Genomic DNA, 24,684 nt, shown 5'->3' with positions numbered 1-24,684 from the left:
AGAGGGAACATTGTCCATGACACCCCTGGATGTAGTAGCACAATATCCTATTAATGGTGCTTGTTTCCTTCTATCTCTGAAAGTTTACTCTAATATTCTTAATTAAACCCTTCTATGGACACTAGCCACATTGAGTTTTGCCTAGTTTTTATCAGAAGCTCATGACTGTCTGCTTCCCCTCCGCTCTGTCTCATGACAGAACTGCTCACAAAGCCCTGGCTGTGTGTGTGAGAGGCATCTTTATTCCAAAAGGGAGAGTACATGAAAGGCGTCAAGTTGTCAACCTTATGACCCCTGCACAAGCCCCGTATTAACATGACTAGGGGTCATTTTTCTCTTCTATGATGAAACTAAAGTTGGGCTAATGGGATCACTATCCTTTCTTGGTAAATAGTGAATCTTGCTGTGAGACTGCTAGAAGCATAATTCCGTTTTGCCATTATTCAAAGCGACCCTCATCCAAATGCTAATGATACATTCCAAACATCTCTTTCATCACACAGTTATGTGAACTGAACTGTAGTTCAGCTAAATGCCACCACTGCATTTTTATTAGCCTACCACTACACTACACTATTGACAGAGCAGTGCATTAGAAGGTGTAGTGTGCTCGCCATCTAGTGTTGCCAATGAGGAACTCATTGTCATCCTTCAGAAATGCCAGTGGCCATTTTGAGCACAATATTACCATATGCTTGATACATTCATATGACAAAAACAAGCAAATGAACAAATACATATAATCTAACGATAAAAATAACATATGAAACACCTCATCACTTGTTGCTTTGACTATTAAATTATAGGCTATGTTGCTTACTCATAGAATTGTCAGTGCTAAGTTATGGTATGACACTTTAAAATGCCCTTTAATCTGCCGTTCATAAATTATAAACATGAACGTGTGTGCAATTTCTAGGACTCATAATTAACCAATGGTAAATAAGTAAAATTGTTACTCATTCTGACATGGGTTATTACCATGTTATGTTATCACCCAGTTGTTGTGAGAAATGAAAGCTTGTGTGACCAGTGATATTCATGGTGATAGTGAGCAGAGACAAGTGGTGATGACATTACTGAGCATATGCATTGACTATTGAGCTGTAAAGAATAGATGATTGATCATAGATATTCAATACTTCACAATAAGAGGAAATGTATAGAACAACTATAGACTATTGTAAATCACATTCAACAATTCCCTTTGATGACAGTGACAAGTACTCAAACTAATCCAAGCCTTAATTATCCTTAATTATTTAGGCTAACTTTGTATAGTGTCCAAAACCTGAAAATAGGCTTATCTGGCAAGGGGACCACAAAGACTGCACAAATAACTATATATAAACAATCACAATGTTTATTATACATATTGTATATTGAAGCCTATGCTATATAATACAAATGTGTAGTAATATTAAGAAATTAGATAATTTATGATCACATTATGATTATAGTTTATTTTAGCTGGAAGGAAAGAAAAATGCTGACTATAGCAAGGAAACTATTTATGGTGGAATTTACTGAATGGTAAAAAAAAGAAGAAGGTGAATAACACGTGTGAGCGCATCTTCCACTGGCCCTTCTAAAACTTTATCCAGGACTCCAAACTTGCAGCACCCTTCTTTGGGAGGTACCAATTAATGAGGTATGTAAACTTCCACTAATTGGCCACATAAACTCCAGCGACTATCGTCGTTGGATGATTTTTAACTGGCTTTTAGCACAATTTAGTTACATCTTCGGAAAACACAGCTTTCCTTGTCATAACGGTTTAGAGGTAATTACTTCGGATGTTAAGGTGTTCCCGCCGCCGTTGCCCCGGTCCCCCCTATCTCCCTCCCACTCTATCTCTCGGTGTTTTATGTCTGCGTCACAACAAGTCGGTCGAGAAAGAGGCAGGGATGATGGCGTCTCTCGCGGGTTGATTCTCGTGCTGCTCTGACAAACACATCAATAGGTGGAGAAACGAGAGCAAAGGCAAGGGAACATGACGAAACGACGTCGCGGAGGACAGACAGACGGAGAGAAAGACGGACGTACCGACGGTGTCTCACTGACGACTTGACTGACATACGCGCTTGGCACAGACACATACATGCACATCCACTTTGGCACACACGTAGGCTTCACATCCAACCGGACAGTAATTGAGACGAGAGGGAAACAGAAGAGATAAAATATTTCATGTCAAGCCGGCACAGGAATCGCTGTGACCCCAACGGAGAGGAGTTCCACTTGACAGGTAGCAATGGCTCTCTGTTCATCCAGCAACACTGTCTATGTTAATTTTTATTGATCAGAAAATGCTATTATGTATCATGTGTCTCTTAGACTTGAGTGCCTGCACTGGAACAACCGCTGGATGTGCAGAGATTAGGTCCATAGGCTACAGCGATTCCTTTCTATTCAAGTTTGTCGTTTTCGATTTTCAAAGAGGATACAACACAGAAGTGCGTGAGAAAGCAAAGTAGAGAGACGTACAGTGGTGTTACAATCAAACTACAGTGCAGTCATCATGCAGTGGTGAATGCATTTTCTCACATGTGTTGTGTCATAATGGTTTGTCCTGCTCCATGCATGGGCACTTACACTCATCATTAAATCTGCTGGATTCTGACTGTGGCTATGCTGGGTTTGTGAGAATGTATCCCCTTATCCACTCCAGCCAAGTGCCTATGGAACGATAAGGCCATAAACCTCTGTCAGCAATGGCAGCAAAGTATTCAGTGAATAAATCGGATTTCCATTTCACATGAGCCCCCTCCTCTCCCTCACCCCTTCTTTATCTCTCTCTCTCACTTCTCTTCAGGATGGGGGGAGTAAGTGAAGGGGATGATGTGTTAGCTCGATGGAGTGATGGACTACTGTACCTCGGTAATGTGAAAAGAGTAAGTGTGTGTGTGTGTGTGTGTGTGCAGTTGGAAAGTATTCTATTTAGGTTTGAGTGAACAATTCCACTCTCTTTCCATCCCTCTCCTCAGGTAGATGGAGTCAAGCAGTGTTGTCTGGTGAGATTTGAGGACAACTCGGAATTCTGGGTCCTAAGAAAAGACATTCACTCTTGTAAGACTTACAACTTACTCTTGTTTTCCTCAGTTAACACAACACATTTAATGGAGGGTTTTTGGCCACTGTGGACTTCCTTTTGAATCAAAGTATTATCCCCTAAAATGTGGATAAAACTATTTCATTCATATCTACCCTTTCTATAGCTAGGGGGCTAATTGAGGATTCTCCATTATCATATTTTAATCATCTTTATGTTTACCTTATCTTGATTCACCTCAGGGAGTTTACAGAAATTCATAAAATGTTTTTTGATGTTTCTCTCTCAGCTTTGAAAAGTTTGTTCTTAATTTGACGCTCTCTATTCATTCCGATGCATTGTAGTTCAAAAGAATGTTGTGCAATTAAGGTCTTTAGTCAAGGTTGAAATACAACATTCCCTGGAAATGTTGGCATTTCTGATGGGGGACTTTTAGGTGTAATTGGTGTATTTATGAATTTATTAGTGTAATGACTCCATAGGGAAATGGCGCCCCCACGTAGTTAGTGTAAAGTGAAGGGAAGCACAGCCAAATATCCGCATGTCAAAAGGAGTGAAATCTGAAAGGATGCAGGAGACATTGAAATCAATGAAGTGGCAAGGAAATGAATCAATATACATAAATTAACACTGTTGAGTGATCTTTCTCTTTCTCCCCCTCTCTCTGATACTCACTCCTTTTCTCTCTCGCTTAAGTCTCAGTTGGAGTGGAAGAGGTTTGCTGTGTCTGTGATGCCCCGCCTCTTAAAGAACCTCTCATCAATTGTCTTAAATGTCGTCACGGTAAGAAAACACAGCATGTTATGTACTCTTCATCGAGGTATTTTCAAATAATAACTTATGACGGGTAGGCACAACTAATTTACAGAAAGAAAAAAACAATGCCATCTATTTTTTTTCTTCAGATTTTCTACCAGATAATATACGCTGAGTGTACAAAACATTAGGAACACCTTCCTAATACTGAGTTGCACCCCTTTTGCCCTCAGAACAGCCTCAGTTGTTGGGGGAAATGGACTCTACAAGGTGTCGAAAGCGTCCCACATAGATGCTGGCCTATGTTGACTCCAATACTTCCCAGAGTTGTGTCAAGTTGGCTGGATGTCCTTTGGGTGGTGGACCATTCTTGATACACACAGGAAACTGTTGAGCGTGAAAAACCCACCAGCGTTGCAATTCCTAATGTTTTGTACACTCAGTGTATAATATCTCATGAAAAGAGACAAGGAAAAGTCCTCTACCAGTAACATATACTCAGCATGTGAATTACAGTAAACACTCTCCATTCCATAACAGGTTATCATCCTGAGTGCCACACTCCGTCCATTGAGCCGGAAGCTGACAGCAATTCTTGGATATGTCGGCAATGTGTCTTTGCAGTGGCAACCAAGGTTAGACTGCTAATCTTTCTGTTTCACACACTGCCTCTTGGCTCAGGGAAAATATCCATTTCAGACTTGTCCATTTTTTTTTTATCTATCCAGAGGTTTTCAATACCAGTGTTGTGTTAAACAGTGTCGTCAAAGGATATATCTGAAGCACACCACAGAAATGTTACAACTCTGTATTATGGTTTCTGGACATCTGACCAGTTCGTCAATGCAGATTTCTTTCAAGATTATGCTGTATTATCGTGATTATGGTCAGTAATTCATGTATGCTCCAATTCTGTACTGTAGGTGTTAGATGAGGGAGCTCTGTGGTTAAGGGCTAATTGTCCATTGGTCAATGTCCATATCTCATTGACCTGACTTTTCTCAAGATATTATCTCACTCAGCTGACCTACAATAAAATGAGATGAATTGCATTTTCTGGATAGTTCCCATCCAATGTCATCTATCTTGAATGTACTGACATGACCGGGAGTGGAGAGGTCGCTGTAGTGAATCGAAATTGTCAACATTTATTTCAGAGAGGGGGAGCCATCAAACGAGGACGGTTTGCCCGGCTCATGCAAATCATGAAACTTCGGCTGCCCTATCAGCTGTCATCTTTAGACTGGGACCCACAGCATCTGACCAACCAGCAGCAGTGTTACTGCTACTGTGCCGGACCTGGAGAGTGAGTGACAATTTATAGCTTCTAACAGATGCCCTCAGTAGATAAATTATGGTATACAACGTGTGGGTCTAATCATGAATGCTGATTGGTTAAAACCGCATTCCAGATGGTGTCTATTCCACAAGTTACCACTGGCTAAATCTATGACGTTAAAATGCCTATTTACTGTGTTCCATCTGACTGTGCAATCCACTGATCTCCACTATAAAAAGCATCTAGACATTATCTCACATTTCTTTTAGACTAACTTTTAGTTTTTAACAGCGGAGATGTAAAAACATTGGTGTCTGTCTCTCCGACATTTGCAACATTGTTTCAATATTCAAATTGGATCTCCAGCTGTCCCATATTAATGGACGTGTAGGGAGTCGGGATGAGACAGACAGGAAGGCAGCTTTTCTCAGCCAGTTGAAATCATGAATCAGCATAATTTGTATGGATATATACAAATAACTATCAATCGAAAACAGGTCAAATGAAACAAAGTGCAGCTAGTTTGCTGTTTTTCCATCTTCAGTTTGAAGTGATTGTGTTAGCTGTGTTGTTGGCTAGCTCCTCTGAACAACAGTGTCCTAAAGAGAGAGCACATTTTCCATGTCAGGCGAAATCGCGCCTCATTAGCTTAAACAGCTTAAACAAATGCAAATGCAGCTACTTTGCTCTTATTCCTGCTGCACTGTTTTACATGACTGTAAGTTAGCCGTAGTTAGCTAGCTAGCAAGCAAGGGATAACAACGTTGCAAGTCAGTATTTCAATGGAACATTTAGAACAAACAACTGGGTCGCATCCATAGATACAGAACAAAAAGACTGAACGACTGGGTCGCGTCTCTGGCAACTGAACGAATGACCAGCCGGCTTGGGTAGCAAGCCTAGATTTGTGTCAGGACTATATCTTGTGGAAGGATTAAAATGGTATGAATACATTAATCCAAATAACATTTATAATGAAAATATGTCAATCATTATTTGAGTATGTTGTTAACCCGTTGTATGAAAGTCATAATGCCCTCAAAGTCGGTGTTCGGAGAATATATTGACACGGTTTGCCGGCCCTCGACTTTGACTCGGTTCTAACAACACCCATACCAATGTATCCTCCAAACACCGGCTTCTCGGGCATTATCACTTAATAATAACATTTTATAATTAGTGTTTAGCACATGTATTGGTCAATAAGCTTTACTATTCATTTTCCTTACCAACAAAAACAAATAGAATATTCATGTCGGAACCCTGCATGCCCTTTTCACCATTATACAGCTCTACTGTCAAGACATAATGTGTTTTTCAGTTGAGTATTGCAGCCTCTTGAAAAATACATAATATACTGTACTCTTGTCAGGTGGCCACCAGATGTTAGCTATGTTTTGGCCATTGGGGAGTGTGGCTAATGTTTTTATTTATCAACTGCAGGTGGAACCTGAAAATGTTGCAGTGTGGAAGTTGTGGTCAGTGGTTTCATGAAGCTTGCACACAGTGTCTGACCAAGCCGTTGTTATATGGAGACAGGTGAGTCAGAGTATTGTTATCTATAACCTTGTACTGCTCCTTTGCATTACCATTGTCAAACCATAACAGAGAGGTTATACAACTGGCAGTGTTAGGGCTAATGCTGTTAGTGTTCACTGCTAATAGCAGTGCAGTTGTTATTCTGCCTCTCTGGTGTCCAATGTAATGTGGTAGAGGTTTAAAATGAATTCAAATTAGTCCAGTCCATTACACCATTATTGTCACATTAACCATCTGTATTATCCTACTGGTTTAATGCCCATGATATATTTATTACATTACTCTTTGTTTCTGCTTAGGAAAGTAATGTTTGAAATTGATGGTGAGGTAGAATGTGCTGCTTTGTTACATCTGCTAAACAGGTGATGGAAACTGGGAAGAATTTGCTGACAGTAGCAACCACGTGCTATGTTATGTTTCCATTGACTTTTTATTTCTGGTCAATCACAGGCAGAAATAGAATAATCTGTGTTCTATTTCTTTCTGAAAGGTTTTATGAGTTCCAGTGCTCTGTCTGTGCAAGCGGACCAGAGACAATTCAACGGCTACCCATGAGCTGGTAAAGCTATACAGTATCTGCTAAGAGAAGAATACATCATTTAAAATGCAGGGATTATCACACTGAAACACTCTTGAAAACCAGTTTCTTCTGTCAGGTTTATTGAGTCGTGTGGGTTACAATATGTTAATTCCTCTGACTCAATAATGTAATGAAAAGCTTTGTGATGTGATAAATTCTGAACTAACGGCGTCTTTTTTCCTGGTGTGTTTGTTGTAAATACAGGGTAGATTTGGCCCATTTGGTGCTCTACCACCTCTCCTTGTGCTGCAAGAGAAAATACTTTGATTTCGACCATGAAATCATGTCGTTTGCCAATGAGAATTGGGACTCTTTGCTTCTCGGCTCGGTATAAAAATGTCCTCACTTACGTGCTATGATGAAACGATGTGAAAGTGTTAGCTAGCGTCATTGGTTAGCAGTCATGTGGTAATTATGTGCTTTGATTTCATTAGCTAGTTGCCATTGTTATTTAGCACATTTTAAATAGTAAATATCACTTGTATTTTATGTGGCTCTCAGGTACTGCAGTTGCATTCAAATCAGTCATACCCTTTTTTAATGAGCTGTTCACAAATCACATTAGTAACTAACCATGTCATCCATGGAGATGTTTACCTTTCGCCAATGAATGTCAATGTGTCTCTAAATGTGTTAACATTTGTTTCAGGCTACCATCCACAGCGTTAATCAAACTCCTGATTTTCATTCCTCCCTGTCCCCCAGCTCTCTGACACACCAAGGCAAGATCGCTGCCACAATCTGCTCAACGCTTTGAACTCCAACAAAGACAGGTGAGAGTCTGCATATGATGCGAAGAACAAACAGAAGCCACAGCTATGCGTGACCAGATTTATGATACCGTTGCTTCTGGAATTGTACATTTGGTTAAAGAAAATACAGTTAGTTAATTGTTTCAGTTAGTTAACTCTTTGATATTATCAATAGAGAACGATAAGAAAACATAGACAATAATGCTAACTTGTTTTTTTTTTTAAATGATGACCCTGACTTTACAAAGTTTTTGTCGACAAGTTTTGAAAGTCTTTTTCTCTGTGATGTCATCCAGGTTTGTCTCTGGTAAAGAGATCAAGAAGAAGAAGTGTCTTTTTGGGCTCCAGGTCCGAGCTCCGCCTCCCCTGACCTCTGATTCGTCTCCCCTCATCACTGACCCGCCCATCAACATCACCCAAAGGAGAAGGTCAGAGTAAGGACAACTTCTGTGATTTATTATTCTCTCATTACAAACACAAGCCCCAGGACTCAACTCCTTATATGGATACATTCATTCTAGTAATTAATTGCACATTTACAATAATGAAAAAGAGCGGCACCTTGTAGACGGTGGTCCTTCCAGCTGGATAGGAACAACTGTTCCTAACTAAACAGCCTCCTGTGTGCCTCATTAAATCATGACGGGAAGGACTCACTTATTTCACTCTGGTTAATATGTTTATAACTAATATTTGTATCAATAAATACATCATCTATAGTGTGTGTGTGTGTGTGTGTGCATACGCGCGTGTGCGCATTCGCATGTGGACATTGATCATCTTGCTAAACATTCTCAACACCATCTTCTCTTTCATTCTCTATAGGCTTAAAATAAAAAACACCACATTTATACCAAAAGTTCAGGCACACCTACTCATTCAAGGGTTTTTCTTTATTTGTACTATTTTCTACATTGAAAAATAATAGTGAAGACAACAAAACTATGAAATAACACATGGAATCAGGCAGTAACCAAAAAAGTGTTAAAAAAATTGAAATATATTTTATATTTGAGATTCTTTAAAGTAGCCACCCTTTGCCTTGCTTTGCACACTCCTGTTATTCCTTCAACCAGCTTCACCTGGAATGCTTTTCCAACAGCCTTGAAGGTGTTCCCACATATGCTGAGCACTTGTTGGCTGCTTTTCCTTCACTCGACGGTCCAACTCATCCCACACCATCTCAATTGGGTTGAGGTCGGCTGATTGTGGAGTCCAGGTCATCTGATGTAGCACTCTCCTTCTTGGTCAAATAGCCCTTACACAATCTGGAGGTGTGCTGGTAACTGTCCTGTTGAAAAACAAATGATAGTCCCACTAAGCACAAACCAGATGGGATAGCATATTTCTGTGGTAGCCATGTTGGTTAGGTGTGCCTTAAATTCTAAATAAATCGCACAGTGTCACCAGCTAAGCACCCTCACGCCTCCTTCTCCATGCTTCACGCTGGGAACCACACATGCGAAGATCATCCGTTCACCTACTCTGCGTCTCACAAAGAACCAAAAATCTCAAATTTGGACTCATAAGTCCAAAGGACAGATTTACACCGGTCTAATGTCCATTGCTCTTGTTTCTTGGCCCAAGAAATTCTCATATTCTTATTGATGTCCTTTAGTAGTGGTTTATTTGCAGCAATTTGACCATGAAAGCCTGATTCATGTAGTCTCCTCTGAACAGTTGATGTTGAGATGTGTCTGTTACTTGAACTCTGTGAAGCATTTATTTGGTCTGCAATCTGAGGTGCAGTTAAATCGAATGAACTTATCTTCTGCAGCAGAGGTAACTCTGGGTCTTCCTTTCCTGTGGCGGTCCTCATGAGAGCCAGTTTCATCATATCACTTGATGGTTTTTGCGACTGCACTTGAGAAACTTTAAAAGTACTTCAAATGTTCTGTATTGACTGACCTTCATGTCTTTAAGTAATGATGGACTGTAATTTCTCTTTGCTTATTTGAGCTGTTTTTGTCATAATATGGACTTGGTCTTTTAGCAAATAGGGCTATCTTCTGTATACCACCCCTACCTTGTCACAACAACTGATTGGCTCAAACGCATTAAGAAGGAAAGAAATTCCACAAATTAACTTTTAACAAGGCACACCTGTTAATTGAAATACATTCCAGGTGACTACCTCATGAAGCTGGTTGAGAGAATGCCAAGAGTATGCAAAGCTGTCATCAAGGCAAAGGGTGGCTACTTTGAAGAATCTCAAAACTCAAATATATTTAGATTTAACACTTTTTTGGTTACTACATGATGCCATGTGTTATTTCATAGTTTTCATGTCTTCACTATTATTCCACAATTTAGAAATTTGTAAAAAAATAAATAAAGAAAAACCCTGGAATGAGTAGGTGTGTCCAAACTTTTGACTCACGCTGTAGTTTTCTAAGTGAAAACAATGCACCACTCCTCAAGTTATTGACTGTGTCTCTGTGTTGTTGTGTGGAGCAGCCCATTGTCACTGCCCTGCCAGAGGAGAGCGGTGGGGCCAGAGTCACGCAAATCAAAGCGGCGCATCATGGAGACACAGGTCAGTGCTTCTGCCTCGAACCAGGCATCAAGGGAGAGATCAGACATCAGTCGCCTCTTCACTGCATAGCAAAGAGCTGCCTGGCATTGGAACGACATGTCAGTCAGTGTGTGGAGAAAAGATTCTCCTTATAGCCAGTGTTGTCTGTTTACATATTCTTCAAAGCCCAGCGTACCCCTCATACACTATTGAAGCTGGTTTACGACTCGATCGATCGAGTATGACGACATGTTATGGTCACGGGTTTAGAAATATATTTTTTAATATGAATAGAAAATACACATCCTTTTATACTACTGCTTAGGCTGGCTCCCTAATCCTGAGACAATAAATGTTATGGATCGATCGTATTTCAGCGGGCAGTACTTCCAGCAGACTGTTGTATCCTGAGCGGACATGAATCATCTGCCATCTTGGGGCAGGTTGGTTATCCCAGGGAAAGTGAGAGGGGAAGGTACACTGATATGCTGCATCTGGGAGCGCTTCCAAGTGCACTTTGCAGTCGATTACAGTTTGGCCAGGTGGCGCTGGCACTTTGACAGTGCAGCATTGACAGAGCACCTCGATTTAAAGGGACAGCACGCTAGTAAGGGGACAATGCTAGTATAGCACTGCTGTAATTACTGTATATGTTGTGGGTCACAGTCCAGCATTGGAGGTTGATAGACCTGAGGGTGTGCTGAGAACTGAGGAAGCGAATGATAGATGGGATAGAGTACTGATGCTTTTGTTGTTATGGTAGCGAGCTCACACTGTAAGAAATTCTACCTCAGTCTCCACAATATGAATCTACTTCTACATAGGAAATGGAGGTGACAGATAAACAGATATACACTATATATACATAAGTATGTGGACATGGCTATTTCAGCCACACCTGTTGCTGAACATCACACCGCCATGCAATCTCCATAGACAAATACTGGCAGTAGAATGGCCTTACTTAAGAGCTCAGTGACTTTAAAGTAGAGCAGCCCCGATCAACTGTAAGTGCTGTTAATGTGAAGTTGAAAGGGCTACGAGCAACAACGGCTCAGCCGCGAAGTGGTAGGCCACACAAGCTCACAGAACGGGACCTCCACGTGCTGAAGCGTGTAGTGCGTAAGATCGTCTGTCCTCAAGAACTGTTCTTTGGGAGCTTCATGAAATAAGTTTCCATGGCCGAGCAAATCACCATTTGCAATGCCAAGCGTCCGATGGAGTGTTACAAAGCTTGCCGTCATTTGACTCTGGAGCAGAGGAAACGAGTTCTCTGGAATGATGAATCACACTTCACCATCTGGCTGTCTGACGGACGAATCGGGGTTTGGCAGATTCCAGGAGAACGCTACCTGCCTCAATGCATAGTGCCAACTGTAAAGTTTGGTGGAGTAGGAATAATGGTCTGGGGCTGTTTTTTATGGTTCGGGCTAGGCCCGAATGACATTCTAGACTCCGGGATGCTGGCCTTCTAGGCAGAGTTCCTCTGTCCAGTGTCTGTGTTCTTTTTCCCATCTTAATCTTTTCTTTTTATTGGCCAGTCTGAGATATGGCTTTTTCCTTGCAACTCTGCATAGAAGACCAGCATCCCAGGGTTGCCTCTTCCCTGTTGACGTTGAGACTGGTGTTTTGCGGGTACTATTTAATGAAGCTGCCAGTTGAGGACTTGTGAGGTGTCTGTTTCTCAAACTAGACACTAATGTACTTGTCTTCTTGCACAGTTGTGCACCGGGGCCTCCCACTCCTCTTTCTATTCTGGTGAGAGCCAGTTTGCGCTGTTCTGTGATGGGAGTAGTACACAGCGTTGTATGAGATCTTCAGTTTTTTTGGCAATTTCTCACATGGAATTGCCTTAATTTCTCAGAACAAGAATAGACTGACGAGTTTCAGAAGAAAGTTCTTTGTTTCTGGCCATTTTGAACCTGTAATCGAACCCACAAATGCTGATGCTCCAGATACTCAACTAGTCTTAAGAAGGCCAATTTTATTGCTTCTTTAATCAAACCAACAGTTTCAGCTGTGCTAACATAATTGCAAAAGGGTTTTCTAATGATCAATTAGCCTTTTAAAATTATAAATTTGAATTAGCTAACACAATGTGCCATTGGAACACAGGAGTGATGGTTGTTGATAATGGGCCTCTGTACGCCTATGTACAGTTGAAGTCGGAAGTTTACATACACTTTACAAACACTTAGGTTGAAGTCATTAAAACTTGTTTTTAAACCACTCCACAAATGTCTTGTTAACAAACTATAGTTTTGGCAAGTCGGTTATAGGACATCTACTTTGTACATGACACAAGTAATTTTTCCAACAATTGTTTACAGACAGATTATTTCACTTATAATTCCCTGTATCACAATTCCAGTGGGTCAGGAGTTTACATACACTAAGTTGACTGTGCCTTTAAACAGCTTGGAAAATTCCAGAAAATTATGTCATGGCTTTAGAAGCTTCTGATAGGCTAATTGACATCATTTGAGTCAATTGGAGGTGTACCTGTGGATGTATTTCAAGGCCTACCCTAAACCCAGTGACTCTTCGCTTGATATCATAGGAAAATCAAAAGAAATCAGCCAAGACCTCAGAAAAAATTTGGAGACCTCCACAAGTCTGGTTCATCCTTGGGAGCAATTTCCAAATGCCTGAAGGTACCACGTTCATCTGTACAAACAATAATGCGCAAGTATAAACACCGTGGGACCACGCAGCCGTCATACTGCTCAGGAAGGAGGCGCGTTCTGTCTCCTAGAGATGAACGTACTTTGGTGCGAAAAGTGCAAATCAATCCCAGAACAACAGCAAAGAACCTTGTGAAGATGCTGGAGGAAACCGGTGCACAAGTATCTATATCCACAGTAAAACGAGTCCTATATCGGCATAACCTGAAAGGCCGCTCAGCAAGGAAGAAGCCACTGCTCCAAAACCGCCATAAAAAAAGTAAGACTACAGTTTGCAACTGCACATGGGGACAAAGATCGTACTTTTTGGGAGAAATGTCCTCTGGTCTGATGAAATAAAAATAGAACTGTTTGGCCGTAAGGACCATCGTTATGTTTGGAGGGAAAATGGAGAGGCTTGCAGAACACCATCCCAACCGTGAAGGATGGGGGTGGCAGCATCATGTTGTGGGGGTGCTTTTCTGCAGGAGGGACTGGGGCACTTCACAAAATAGATGGCATCATGAGGGTGGAAAATTATGTGGATATATTGAAGCAATATCTGAAGACGTCAGGAAGTTAAAGCTTGGTCACAAATGGGTCTTCCAAATGGACAATGACCCCAAGCATACTTCCAAAGTTGTGGCAAAATGGCCTAAGGACAACAAAGTCAAGGTATTGGAGTGGACAACACAAAGCCCTGACCTCAATCCTATATACAATTTGTGGGCAGAACTGAAAAAGTGTGTGCGAGCAAGGAGGCCTACAAACCTCACTCAGTTACACCAGCTTTGTCAGGAGGAATGGGCCAAAATTCACCCAACGTGTTGTGGGAAGCTTGTGGAAGGCTACCCAAAACGTTTTTTCCAAGTTAAACAATTTAAAGGCAATGCTACCAAATACTAATTGAGTGTATGTAAACTTCTGACCCACTGGGAATGTGATGAAAGAAATAAAAGCTGAAATATATCATTCTCTCTACTATTATTCTGACTTTTCACATTCCAAAAATAAAGTGGTGATCCTAACTGACCTAAGACAGGGAATGTTTACTGGGATTAAGTGTCAGGAATTGTGAAAAACAGAGTTTAAATGTATTTGGCTAAGGTGTATGTAAACTTCCGACTTCAACTGTAGATATTCCATTAGAAATCAGCTGTTTCCTGCTACAATAGTCATTTACAACATTAACAATGTCTACACTGTATTTCTGATCAATTTGATGTTATTTTAATGGACAAAAACAAGGACATTTCTAAGTGACCATCAAACTTTTGAATGGTAGTGTACATTTCCTTTTTGAAAGGCTAGCCCTTTGTACTGACAAAATTCCAGCGTCCGACCTTTTTATAAGTGAAATGCAATTACATTTTTTAAATGATATGTATCATTTGATACAGTATGTTAATAGACCTTGGTTTGTATTTAGATGTATTCACAAGCAGTATGAATTATTCTATAAAAATAAGGACATGAACTGCAGTATCATGTCTGTGTGATTGGATTCACTGATTTGGTGTCAAAACACTAGCTAATCAGTGTTTCTCCTGTGTCCAGCCTTGTCCGCCCCCGGTCCCAGCCACCCCAATAGATCTTGTGCCATGTTGCCATGGCTACGTAGGTGGAACTAACCTCTACAACTCCAGGAAGTCGGAGGAGGAGCTGAATTTGGGGTTGGTGCTGTTATTGTGTTGGTTACACTTTACATATTGTATAACAAGTAATAATGCAATGTACTGTATTTACAGAGTTAGTTAGCTTTTTTTTTTTTACATTACATCCTCATTGATTTAGGCTACCCTTATCAAATTAAATTATATTGGTCACATATTTAGCAGATATTATTGTGGGTGTAGGAAATGCTTGTATTAGTCAGTATGTCAGTGGAAATCCATGCATTGTTGCTTTTTTGTCCGTTTTTTTTTCTTTTTCCCACAGCTCTCCACCTAAGCGGATGTTTGCCCTGTATCACCCCACCTATAACGGAGCCCCAGCCATCTCCAGAACCCTGCATCACTATAGGTCAGTGTTAACCACAGCTCCTCCTGCTCTCTGGGGACTACCCTCAATCTAGACATCTAGAGAGGAAACCATACCTGTGCCTGGATGACAATGGAAAAAAGTATGAATCGTGAAATATTAATCTCTCTCTCTCTCTCTTCAGTGCGGAAGATCCTTGTCGAGTGCCGCCCCCCTGCCTCCCATTTTCCCTGTCATCCTCCCACCATCACCACCACCACCATCACAACCACCACCACCACCAGCAGCAGCACCACCAGCACCAGCCTGGCCAGAAGTTGGATCCCTGCCCCTCCCTCCTGCTGCGTGATGTCCCTTCCTATCCGGGCAGCGTGGGGGGAGGGGGCGGGGGGGATGGGTCAGCTGTCAGGGGCTGGGGGCGGGGACGGGGTGAGGATTTTGGCGAGGCGAGTAACGCCAGACGGGAAGGTCCAGTACCTTGTGGAGTGGGGGAACGTGAGTGTGTACTGAGAGAAAGTGAGAGATAGATGGGGGGGTGGAGGGAGGCAGAGAGGATCAACACACCAGAGTGCTTGGCAGGAAAGAGGGGATATTGGAGAGAGAGAGGGAGAGGGAGAATGACTGTTGTGCAGGTGCCACATCAGAAATGTGTGGCAACTTCAAGTACAAGCAAAACAAAAACCCCACACAAGGCAAATCCAGGTTGCTCAAATGATATCGCCTCCATTCTATATCATCACACTACGTGTTACTATATCTCCCTCTTTGGTAGTGTTTCTCCTATATTTGTACTGTATACCTTTGGAATATGCCTTTGCATTTATCATGTTTACGTTTGAAGATTGTATATACAGTATTTGATTATAGGCAATTTGTTACGTTACCTTTTGTCATACTTGATTTACATGATAGTATGTAATAGAAATATATTAGGAGCCACAACAGGGCTTTTGTTTTATAGTTAGATTTATATATTCACAGTATATTATTATAGGATGATTTGATTTGATGTGGTTGCATAGTGCCTATTTGGATTGTGCATCTGCAGATTAAGAAGTTGACCTGAATCCAGGGATCAGGTGATTGAAATGTATGGCATGTATGATAACTATTCTATAAGGTTTTCTTCCTCATCCACCAATTGCAATTGAAGAGTCACGACAATGTTGTGTAGGCTTTCACACACAGAATTAGTGTAAAATACATTCCAAACAAATATTAAAGCATCTCTTCAAGATTACTGATCAAAATCTTTGATCAGATAGCCATGGAAAATGGTGGCTCGTTGAGCCAGATTTGACTTTCAATTTGTTGAGGGGTGTTTTTGCATTGTTTTAGGGAAGAGAAGTCAACAAATTATGGTATTATGTGCAGGTGAAACTATTTGTACTGTTTTCCATTTTCAGGCCATAAACAGAGGAGTCAGCTCCTATCTACCAGGTTTACACTGAGGATGAGAGATAGCGTTAACTCTGGCCCACTTCCAAGCTGATACCTAAGCACTAGTCTGGACACTGTAGATCTGACAAGATTGGTTAGATCTGAGCAATATGGCTTAAGTTTCATCCGGTCTATCAGAGGGAAAGGTGAGCGTTTATCATATTTTTCATATATCTGATCCTTTCAGATGCACGCAAGAGTCTAAGGGGTTAGGGCTATGGGTTTGTGTTTGATTTGGAACTGGGCCCCAGAGATCATAGTGGAACAGGATGTTGTGTATAGAACTCTAGAATATCATAGTGCAAGGTTCAGAGTTTATATTTATACAGATCTTTATTTCTGCCTTTTGTGGGATAAAACACAGATAAGAGTAAATGTGTGCGTTGTATCCCCCAGAAGACAGATTGTGTTACAGGTGTAGTTAACGTAAATAACACAACATGTTATAATCATGTCAACAGAAAACATTTTCAGTCATTTTTTTAAAACCACAGCAAGATGTCACCCGTTCCCCAGATTGAATGATGTGAAATATGCCATCTCTTACTTAAGCAATTAGGCCTGAGCGGGTGTGGTATATGGCAAATATACCACGGCCAAGGGCTGTTCTTAAGCACTACCAAATGTGGAGTGCCTGGATACAGCCCATATCCATTGTATATTGGCCATATACCACAAACCCCAGAGTTGCCTTATTGCTATTATAAACTGGTTAACAACGTAATTAGAACAGCAAACAGGTAATTTTGTGTCATACCCGTGGTATACAGTCTGATATACCGCATCTTTCAGCCAATCAGCATTCAGGGCTTGAATGACCCGGTTTATAAGAGTGAATAGATGATTGCTCAGCCTGGTCTAATAGACTAGACGTAACATAGTAAATGTAAATCCGGAACACTCAAATTAGTATGATATGTTACGTTTGGTATGGTTAGATAAGACAGAAGGTTACTTAAGAAAAAAAAGGGAAGTAATGTGGATGGGTAGGAATATAACGTGAATGACTAGCAACCCAAAGGTTGCGTGTTTGAATCTCATCACAGAGTTTAGCATTTTAGTGCATTAGCATCTTTGCAGCTACTTAGCATGTTAGCTAACCCGTCCCCTAACCTTAACCCTTTAACTTAACTCCTCACCCTAACCCCTAGTGGAGTTAACGGTAGCCACCTAGATAACTTTAGCCACAACAAGTTGGAATTCGTAAAACATACATTTTGCAAATTCGTAACATATAATACAACATCCACAAATTAAGACATATCATACAAAATGTAACATATACTAATTGGAGAGCCATAGATTTACATTTACTATGTTACGTCTACCCCCGAGTCTAGGTTGGATTGCAAAGGGTTTGGCACGTTTCTAAACAGCAGTGCAGGTCAAATTAACCTCCCAACTCAGTCCTTCCCATCCCAGTTTAGGATTTAGATACTTCTCAGTGAATTTGGCTGTAGTTGAATAGGAAGAGGTCTGTGGAACCATCAATTCGATGGTAATGAATGTATCTGTATGTTTTCTATGGTAAAGTATGTCTATAGACCCGTCAAGTGTTTGTTACTGTAGGTTATAGATGGAACTATACAAAATGACTTCAAAGGACTGGGCTAAATCTGATTTTGAGTTGAGGAACAAGAAGCTAAGTCTTCTCTTTTTTTATTATTTGTAGTCAAGTCCAAGTTTGGTTTGATGTATTTTTTGACTTTTGGTCAAATTACGTTTATACATGTATAACCTAGGCTGACACAGCCAATGTAAAATTTAAAAAATTAAAAGTTGCCCTTCACATCTTACCAATGTGCTTTGAGTGTTTTCTGCCCATTTATTTTTTTAACTTACAATATGTATAGGCCTATTTGTATTTACAGTAGGCCAGCCAATAATAACATATGAATGAATGAATTGCACTTCAGAGACAAAGTTATGTTCCATTCTATTCCATTGTATTCTATTGGTATAGCAATAGACTACACACCCCATTCACATGCAGGCATTACGTGATGAATCAATAGCCCTTCTGCCAGGCAAACAGACTGGCTAGTCCTTATGGCTCTGTTGCCAAGAATCTCTTTGCCATGGCATGTCAAGAGCAGTTGATTCATTGCAGTGACATTTCAGATAGCCTTGTGAATCTTAGAGGGCTATGATGATGCCTACTGCAGTATGTAACTGTATGTTATCCTGTATAGATGGTGTCATTCTAATTAGCAGATCACTATTAACCTTTACATAGGTCGGTTAGGCCGAAATGTATATTCATCATGAAAGCTTTGGATGTAATTCTGTATAATGCATGTATTTACTTTCGTTTCCCACTAGGAGGAGGTGTAAAGGAAAGATTAAAGTGCATTCCCGTTCAGTTTCCAACTGCAGCTGCAAGAGCCAACCGCCAGGTGGTAGCCATAATCCAAGTTTGATACCGTACTATGCAGGCAGGTGAAGCAACTGAACCGAGCAGGACGCCATGTTGGCTCTATGGACCACTATTGGATCCAAGAGGAAATCATCAGCTTCCAAATGCACACGTGATGCCATTACTGAGCCTGATAATGTGTAGGTATGCTCCATATATGTATAACTACTTTTAGCTTTGTTCATTTAGGACACCAGCAACTTCAGATGTGTCGCTAAAAATGACCAATAGCCTTATCAATAATTTTGCCCATAATATTTGTAATGGAACATAAAAGTGCAAGAATAAAGATGAAACAATTTTGTTCTAAATTTAGAGCCTACAGGCAAATAAAAAAATGTGGTTCGTTTTGACATTTGAGACGAGTTTGTGGAAGTCATTCTCGACGACCATTCATTTAGTTTACCCCCTTGAGACTATTCCCATTGAGCATGTCACCAGATATAGGCCTACAGCCTAAACTAAGTTTCAGACTTCCTAATAGCCTAGCTTATAGTCTACCACCTATAGCGAACTATGTAGTCTACCGCGTTATTGGCAGCAGCACCGAACTGTGTAGCGTGTTTGTGTGTGACTCTGCGTGCGCGTTTGATAGTCGTAGAAGGGGCCGTATTCAATAAGGCGATTTAGCCATCATTGCTTCTTGAACTTCAAGGCGCAAACATGGAATATACAATGCATAGATAGGCTATAGATATAATGGAAAGCGCATACACGCGCGCACTCACTCATCCGCCCCCTTTCTCTCTCTCTCTCTCTCTCTCTCTCTCTCTCGTGTTTTCCCCACACACCTCAATAACGGTGCGTGCGATATATTTGTGCATATATTTTTATGCACGGGGATACATTTTCAATGGCTTTCGGCGATCGTGGATTATAAATTATATTTTTGAACAGCGGTGGAATATTGGCTACCATCGACTCCAATTGTGAATAGCGTATTCCTTATTTTCTGACTGGTGTGTGGTATTTTTGTTGCATGCCGAGAGACTGTCAAGACTCGAAGACCACGTTCAATGCCGTTGGAACATGTCCTATGTTCCCTTTCAAGGTAAGAGAACTGATATATTCCACTATTGCCTCTCCCTCCCCCTCACGCCTCTCTCTCTCTCTCTCTCCATCATACAATACAGAATTTAGAAAAGGGGTGCGTTAACGCGGCATAGTGGAAACACAGGCAGGTACAGCAAGAGGTAGTGTCTTCGAGGTAGCTACCTACCTGGTTTTATCACTGTGTGCCAGTCAATATGTCACTGTGCCGGTGTATGCTGAGTAGGATAGTCCATAGTGTTGCAATGTGCTGAGGTGTGCATGCCTGCTGGTATCACAGTCTTGCAAGTCCTTTTCCCTGTGTGCAACATCCTTAGATCACAGTCACAGGTAGCCTACTGTATCTCCATGACACTGTAACTTTGCCCCTCTAGTATTGAGTCATAACTATTCAATGTGTGCAGTAAGGAGCCTGAAGGGGTACTTATTTGCTTGTTTTTGAAACTCAATATTTAATGAGTTTGTAGTGGAGGAAAATGGTCCCTGAAAGTGTATGTTCAAATCAGTTCCCTTGGTATTGTGACACCGCAACCATGACTAATGCTGTGTGAAACAGAGTGCAACGTGAGCTACTTCAATCATGCAGCCTTCAAATGCTTTGTTTGACTGTATGTGTGAAATGTTATGGCCACTTGAAAGTTTGATGGGACTTTGAGAGATCCAAGGGTTGTATGGTACACAAGAGTCCAGTCCCTATTACCAAAGTATCTCTCTACAGCAACTGCAAATCATGTGTGAGGAGAATGTGTGTGACAGAGAAAGAGAGGGGAAAAAGAGAGAGAGGGAAAGAGAGAGAGTGAGAGAAAGAGGTAAAGGGAGAGAGAGAGAGAAGAGAGAGAGAGAGAGAGAGAGAGAGGGGAGGGGAGGTGGGGGGGTGGAGAGACTTGAAGCTGCTGAGGTGTGATGTCTTGTAATACCGGGTACAGTAAGCACACTGCTGTACTGCTGTGCTGGTGGTGCATTGACAAAGCTCAAACCAAAATCATGTTCAGCATCCAATACATGAATGTCTTAAAGTTATCAGTCATTCAAAGAGAATGGCCAGTTCAAACTCTGTAGTATGATGCTTTTGGTCATCTTCTAACACATCACAAGCGGATATAGCCCAACGGCCTCTTGTGTGAGCACAGCAATAGAAGTTGGTTGCATAATATTGGTGAGATGTTACGCTACTGTACGCGAGCCCACTCTTGAGAGATCACTGCCAGAAAAATGTGTGCACAGTAGTATTATACCTTCAAAACCCGTGTCAATAGGAATGTACAGGCTATACTCTTTCCACTACAATAGATGGCACCATGAACCTTTTAGATGTAACAGGTTTTCTGGGTAGAGGAGTCTGTGGTTGAATCTCAAGGTAATGTTATCAAAATGAAATCAGCCACATATTTGTAACTTATGGCTGACTGAACATTAGTTCCCTATTAAAACACTTGTTTTACCTCTCCCTGACGAACACCATGCCGAAAGGCATCGGTTTTAAAGTTGTTAGACTGAAAATGTCATAGAAATAATACACAGAGTGCTGCCTTGGCTCTCCTGTATTTTGTATTTTACACCAATGTTTAAACCAATGTTTAAATGTTCAAAAGTCATTAGTTCTATGTGAGTATCACATGGACATTTAATGTGAAGATAAGATACTGTAGGTAGGTCTCTCTCTCTCTCTGCAGATGGACAGCATGGAGCACCAGCCAGCCACTGAGCCAACCCAGTCATGTCAATTTTACAGTAGTTTGATACAGCAGCTCCTGTTAAGCATGGGCATTCAATTTAAAGAGACAGTGCACCACCAAAGCGCTGACTGCAGCACTCCTCTCATGTGACATAAGGGGCTGTCTTACACCCTCCGCCAATCGAGCTGTGCCAGGAACCATCATCTGTTAGGCTATTACTGTACTGTATGCTCGAGATCTACCGTGTTCGATGATCTGTCAGGGGAAAAGCTCATTCATTTCCTGTTTGCGGCGGAAGTGTTATATTGAATTAATGCTCAAATTAGTAAATGATGCAACTCATTAGATACCATCTTGTCTGATGTGAATTCATTGTAGGGATTCTGGGATTTTTGTGAGTTAAAGTGCCTGCTGTCCAAGTTTCGTGAAGTTGGGAATTTAAAAAAACGCCAACTTCCCTCAAGACGTGAAAAGTCAACATTCAAGAACGTCAAGCGTTACTATGCCTCAGCCTTTTTCAGTGATGCTAACATCTAGCGTATACATGAAAGCAAAGACAATGTTGGTCGGTATCCTCAAGGAAATATCGTATTTATAATTTCATCCCACAGACATAAAGTCAATCAAAGTTAAACTGCCCCTCATTTGCTTGTATCTGCATACTGTTTAGCATATTCATGGCACAGTGCAGCGAACGTACTGTATGAATAAGCACAGGAGGTGGCATAGAGCAGTTTGATGGCAAGATTATTTATGCATATTAACATTTACTGGCTGATGCTTTAAGGTCTTTGGTTTTGCCCTAGGTCAACCAACGTCTTGCCTCTACCATAAAAAGTATTCATATTGCACCATGAACCATGACGCTTATACGGCACAGCGAGATAGGGTCCAGATTGAAACATGTTCCAGGTCATAAAGTATCATGCCTTGTGTTAGATAACCATACTTAAGTGAAAGTGTCCACTGCAGCATGTGTCATTCTACCAATGCACAGTATAAAATGTACATGGTTTATTACAAAGTACCACCGTGCTCCAATGTCCTTGATGGTTTCTGAGTGTGACATGATAAAGTGTCCTCTGGGTAGTGTCAGCAAAAATGTTATTTTGAGGGCTGCCCCCCATAAGCCATGTTGTCTGGGGGGAAGGGCATGTTTGTTATGGTGGAAAGACCTTAAAATGATATTGTAATAATGCTAATAGCAGTAGTCCAAAAATGTAAATCAGACAAACGGAATGTTTTTGCTGCTGTAGTTTGCTGGCGTACTGGCTGAGCTCATTAATTAGAATACACATAATAATTCACAATTCCTGGCTCAAATTAAGATCCTACATCTGTAGTCTATGGATATAGGGCCATGTCAGGGGAACTCTCTCCCCCTTGAACAGTTCTAGTACAGTGAGTTCAGGCATGCCGCTAAGCCTCTGTCCACGGCTCCACTCCCTCACTATCGCTCTGTTCCCCAGCAGTACTGACTGAACCTGGTGGTGAAAAGGCCCAGATAGACCCCATCCACTAAGAGCCTTACTACTGATTCTGAGGAAATCTACATAAGGATCCCATCAGAAATGAGTAGCTGGGAGAAATGGTTGCTTAGTGCAGACCACACCATGGGAGGGGGGGCCCACTTATTCAATTCCTCCGCAAAGCCTGGAGCCCAATGACTCAATGGGTTTGTGTTTAAAGGATGCTTGTCTTTTGATTGATTCTGTCAGGATTCACTCATGGCAAAAGGTCAGGATGAGCTATCTCCTCTCCTAAGCCAATCGGAGGGCTGCCAATCCGGGATAATGATGTCCCTGCGGATGGTTGGCTCACAGGCTTTCCAGACATTATGTCATTTGATCCAACAGATTCTCATGATGCACAGACAAGTTGTGCATTCAGACCTGGAGATATTCGACAGCTTACTGTACATATGTCACTATATTAGTAATAGAACAAATAATATTAGTCATGGAGTCAAAATGGAGCAGTTATTGGATGTTTGTAGGCATGATTGAATGGCATTAAAAAAGCTGATTATGCCTTAAACAGCAGGTTTCACTTGCATATGTATCACTAAAAAATAACATTTAGTTGTTAAAGGTGTGATGTTAGGTTATAATGTACAGGTAGGATCTTAATTTGATCACCCTGTTGCAGGAGAATTCTCCTGCCCACATTTCAGTTGAAGGCATTCAGTTGTACAGCTGACTAGGTATCCACCTTTCCCTTTCCCAATGCAGGAAATGTAAAGCTTGTAGTGTATTTGAGGTTTAAAAAGGCTTTTGTAATTTCCACATAGAAAATTTCCCTCACGAAAAATGCATCAACCCCAAAACCGGTTGCTGCAGGATTATTTTCCTGCTGTAGCAAACTGGCTCAAATTAAGATCCTACCTCTGTTAGATGAAATGTGACTTTTATGTTTTTGATTTATACACATACTGTACATTCATATTATTTATGTGCAATTAAATTATTTGCACAGTATAGGGCTTTTTCAAACAATCCTCTCTGACCCTTTTCCGTCAAAGTATCTAAAATAAATGCCCTGTGATAGCTTTCGGGAGAGTCTGAATTCCACACCATGTCAATTGAGATGCTGATAGTACAGCCTGTGATAAGTGCCCCCTAAAAGAACAGATTATTAAATCACTACTGTGGTGCCTCAAGCAGGATTACAAATTGGAGAGTTGGGCTCACAAAGATAGTGCTCACTGAAGCCTTGTACCTGGGACCCAGAGTTACCATGAGAACTAGGAGATATTGCACTGTTGGGTAGATAATGTAGAGATGTTCAGTCACAGACATTTTAAGTCTATTTTCAGTGTTATGTGTACAGTTCACACTTTCTTGTAAGTCAAGGGGTTAACACGATGTAGGATATCATAATGTATAGACTGCATACGTATTATCCCTCATTGTAAGAAAGACGTGGTGGTCAAATCAGGCCATGACAGTAGCAGATAACCTCACATTGCTCATTGATGTACTATAGA

General features: G+C 41.0%; 2 protein-coding genes across 9 annotated transcripts in view; both read left to right on the top strand.

Moving 5' to 3' along the window:
- Positions 1–1,843: 1,843 nt before the first annotated feature.
- LOC112229673 (PHD finger protein 1) lies at positions 1,844–17,225 on the top strand. Of its 2 annotated transcripts, none has more exons than XM_024395639.2 (15): positions 1,844–2,248; positions 2,816–2,894; positions 2,988–3,069; positions 3,749–3,835; positions 4,349–4,443; positions 4,966–5,114; positions 6,531–6,626; positions 7,117–7,185; positions 7,411–7,534; positions 7,912–7,979; positions 8,255–8,386; positions 10,416–10,494; positions 14,694–14,809; positions 15,075–15,158; positions 15,301–17,225. In XM_024395639.2, exons 2-15 carry the CDS (start codon positions 2,817–2,819, stop codon positions 15,641–15,643), a joined length of 1,602 nt encoding a protein of 533 aa, XP_024251407.2. In that variant the 5' UTR covers positions 1,844–2,248; position 2,816; the 3' UTR covers positions 15,644–17,225. The 2 variants fall into 2 exon arrangements, with proteins under 2 accessions (XP_024251407.2, XP_024251400.2); XM_024395632.2 differs by having other exon boundaries at positions 1,845–2,248; positions 8,255–8,392; positions 15,301–17,224.
- Positions 17,226–19,575: 2,350 nt separating this feature from the next.
- The window catches only part of LOC112229665 (ras/Rap GTPase-activating protein SynGAP-like), a 112,956-nt gene continuing 107,847 nt past the window's right edge, over positions 19,576–24,684 (top strand). For 5 of the 7 annotated variants that reach the window (XM_042311653.1, XM_042311645.1, XM_042311634.1 and 2 more), the window contains exon 1: positions 19,576–20,023. In XM_042311653.1, coding sequence (XP_042167587.1) covers positions 20,002–20,023 — 22 coding nt within the window. In that variant the 5' untranslated portion in view covers positions 19,576–20,001. The remainder of the gene's footprint in view (positions 20,024–24,684) is intronic. The other 2 variants (XM_042311662.1, XM_042311650.1) reach the window with 2 other exon arrangements.

This window comes from Oncorhynchus tshawytscha, linkage group LG03 (assembly GCF_018296145.1).
Source record: "Oncorhynchus tshawytscha isolate Ot180627B linkage group LG03, Otsh_v2.0, whole genome shotgun sequence".
Classification (NCBI taxonomy): domain Eukaryota; kingdom Metazoa; phylum Chordata; class Actinopteri; order Salmoniformes; family Salmonidae; genus Oncorhynchus; species Oncorhynchus tshawytscha.
The sequence above is the reverse complement of the archived record's forward strand: the minus strand, read 5'-3'. Positions and strand labels throughout refer to the sequence as shown.

Bases quoted from the DNA above. Each gene is read 5' to 3' on its own strand.
- LOC112229673 (XM_024395632.2), top strand. From the start codon at position 2,817: ATGGGGGGAGTAAGTGAAGGGGATGATGTGTTAGCTCGATGGAGTGAT. The intron at 2,895-2,987 runs GTAAGTGTGTGT...CCCTCTCCTCAG, and splicing joins ACCTCGGTAATGTGAAAAGA to GTAGATGGAGTCAAGCAGTG. The intron at 15,159-15,300 runs GTCAGTGTTAAC...CTCTCTCTTCAG, and splicing joins AGAACCCTGCATCACTATAG to TGCGGAAGATCCTTGTCGAG.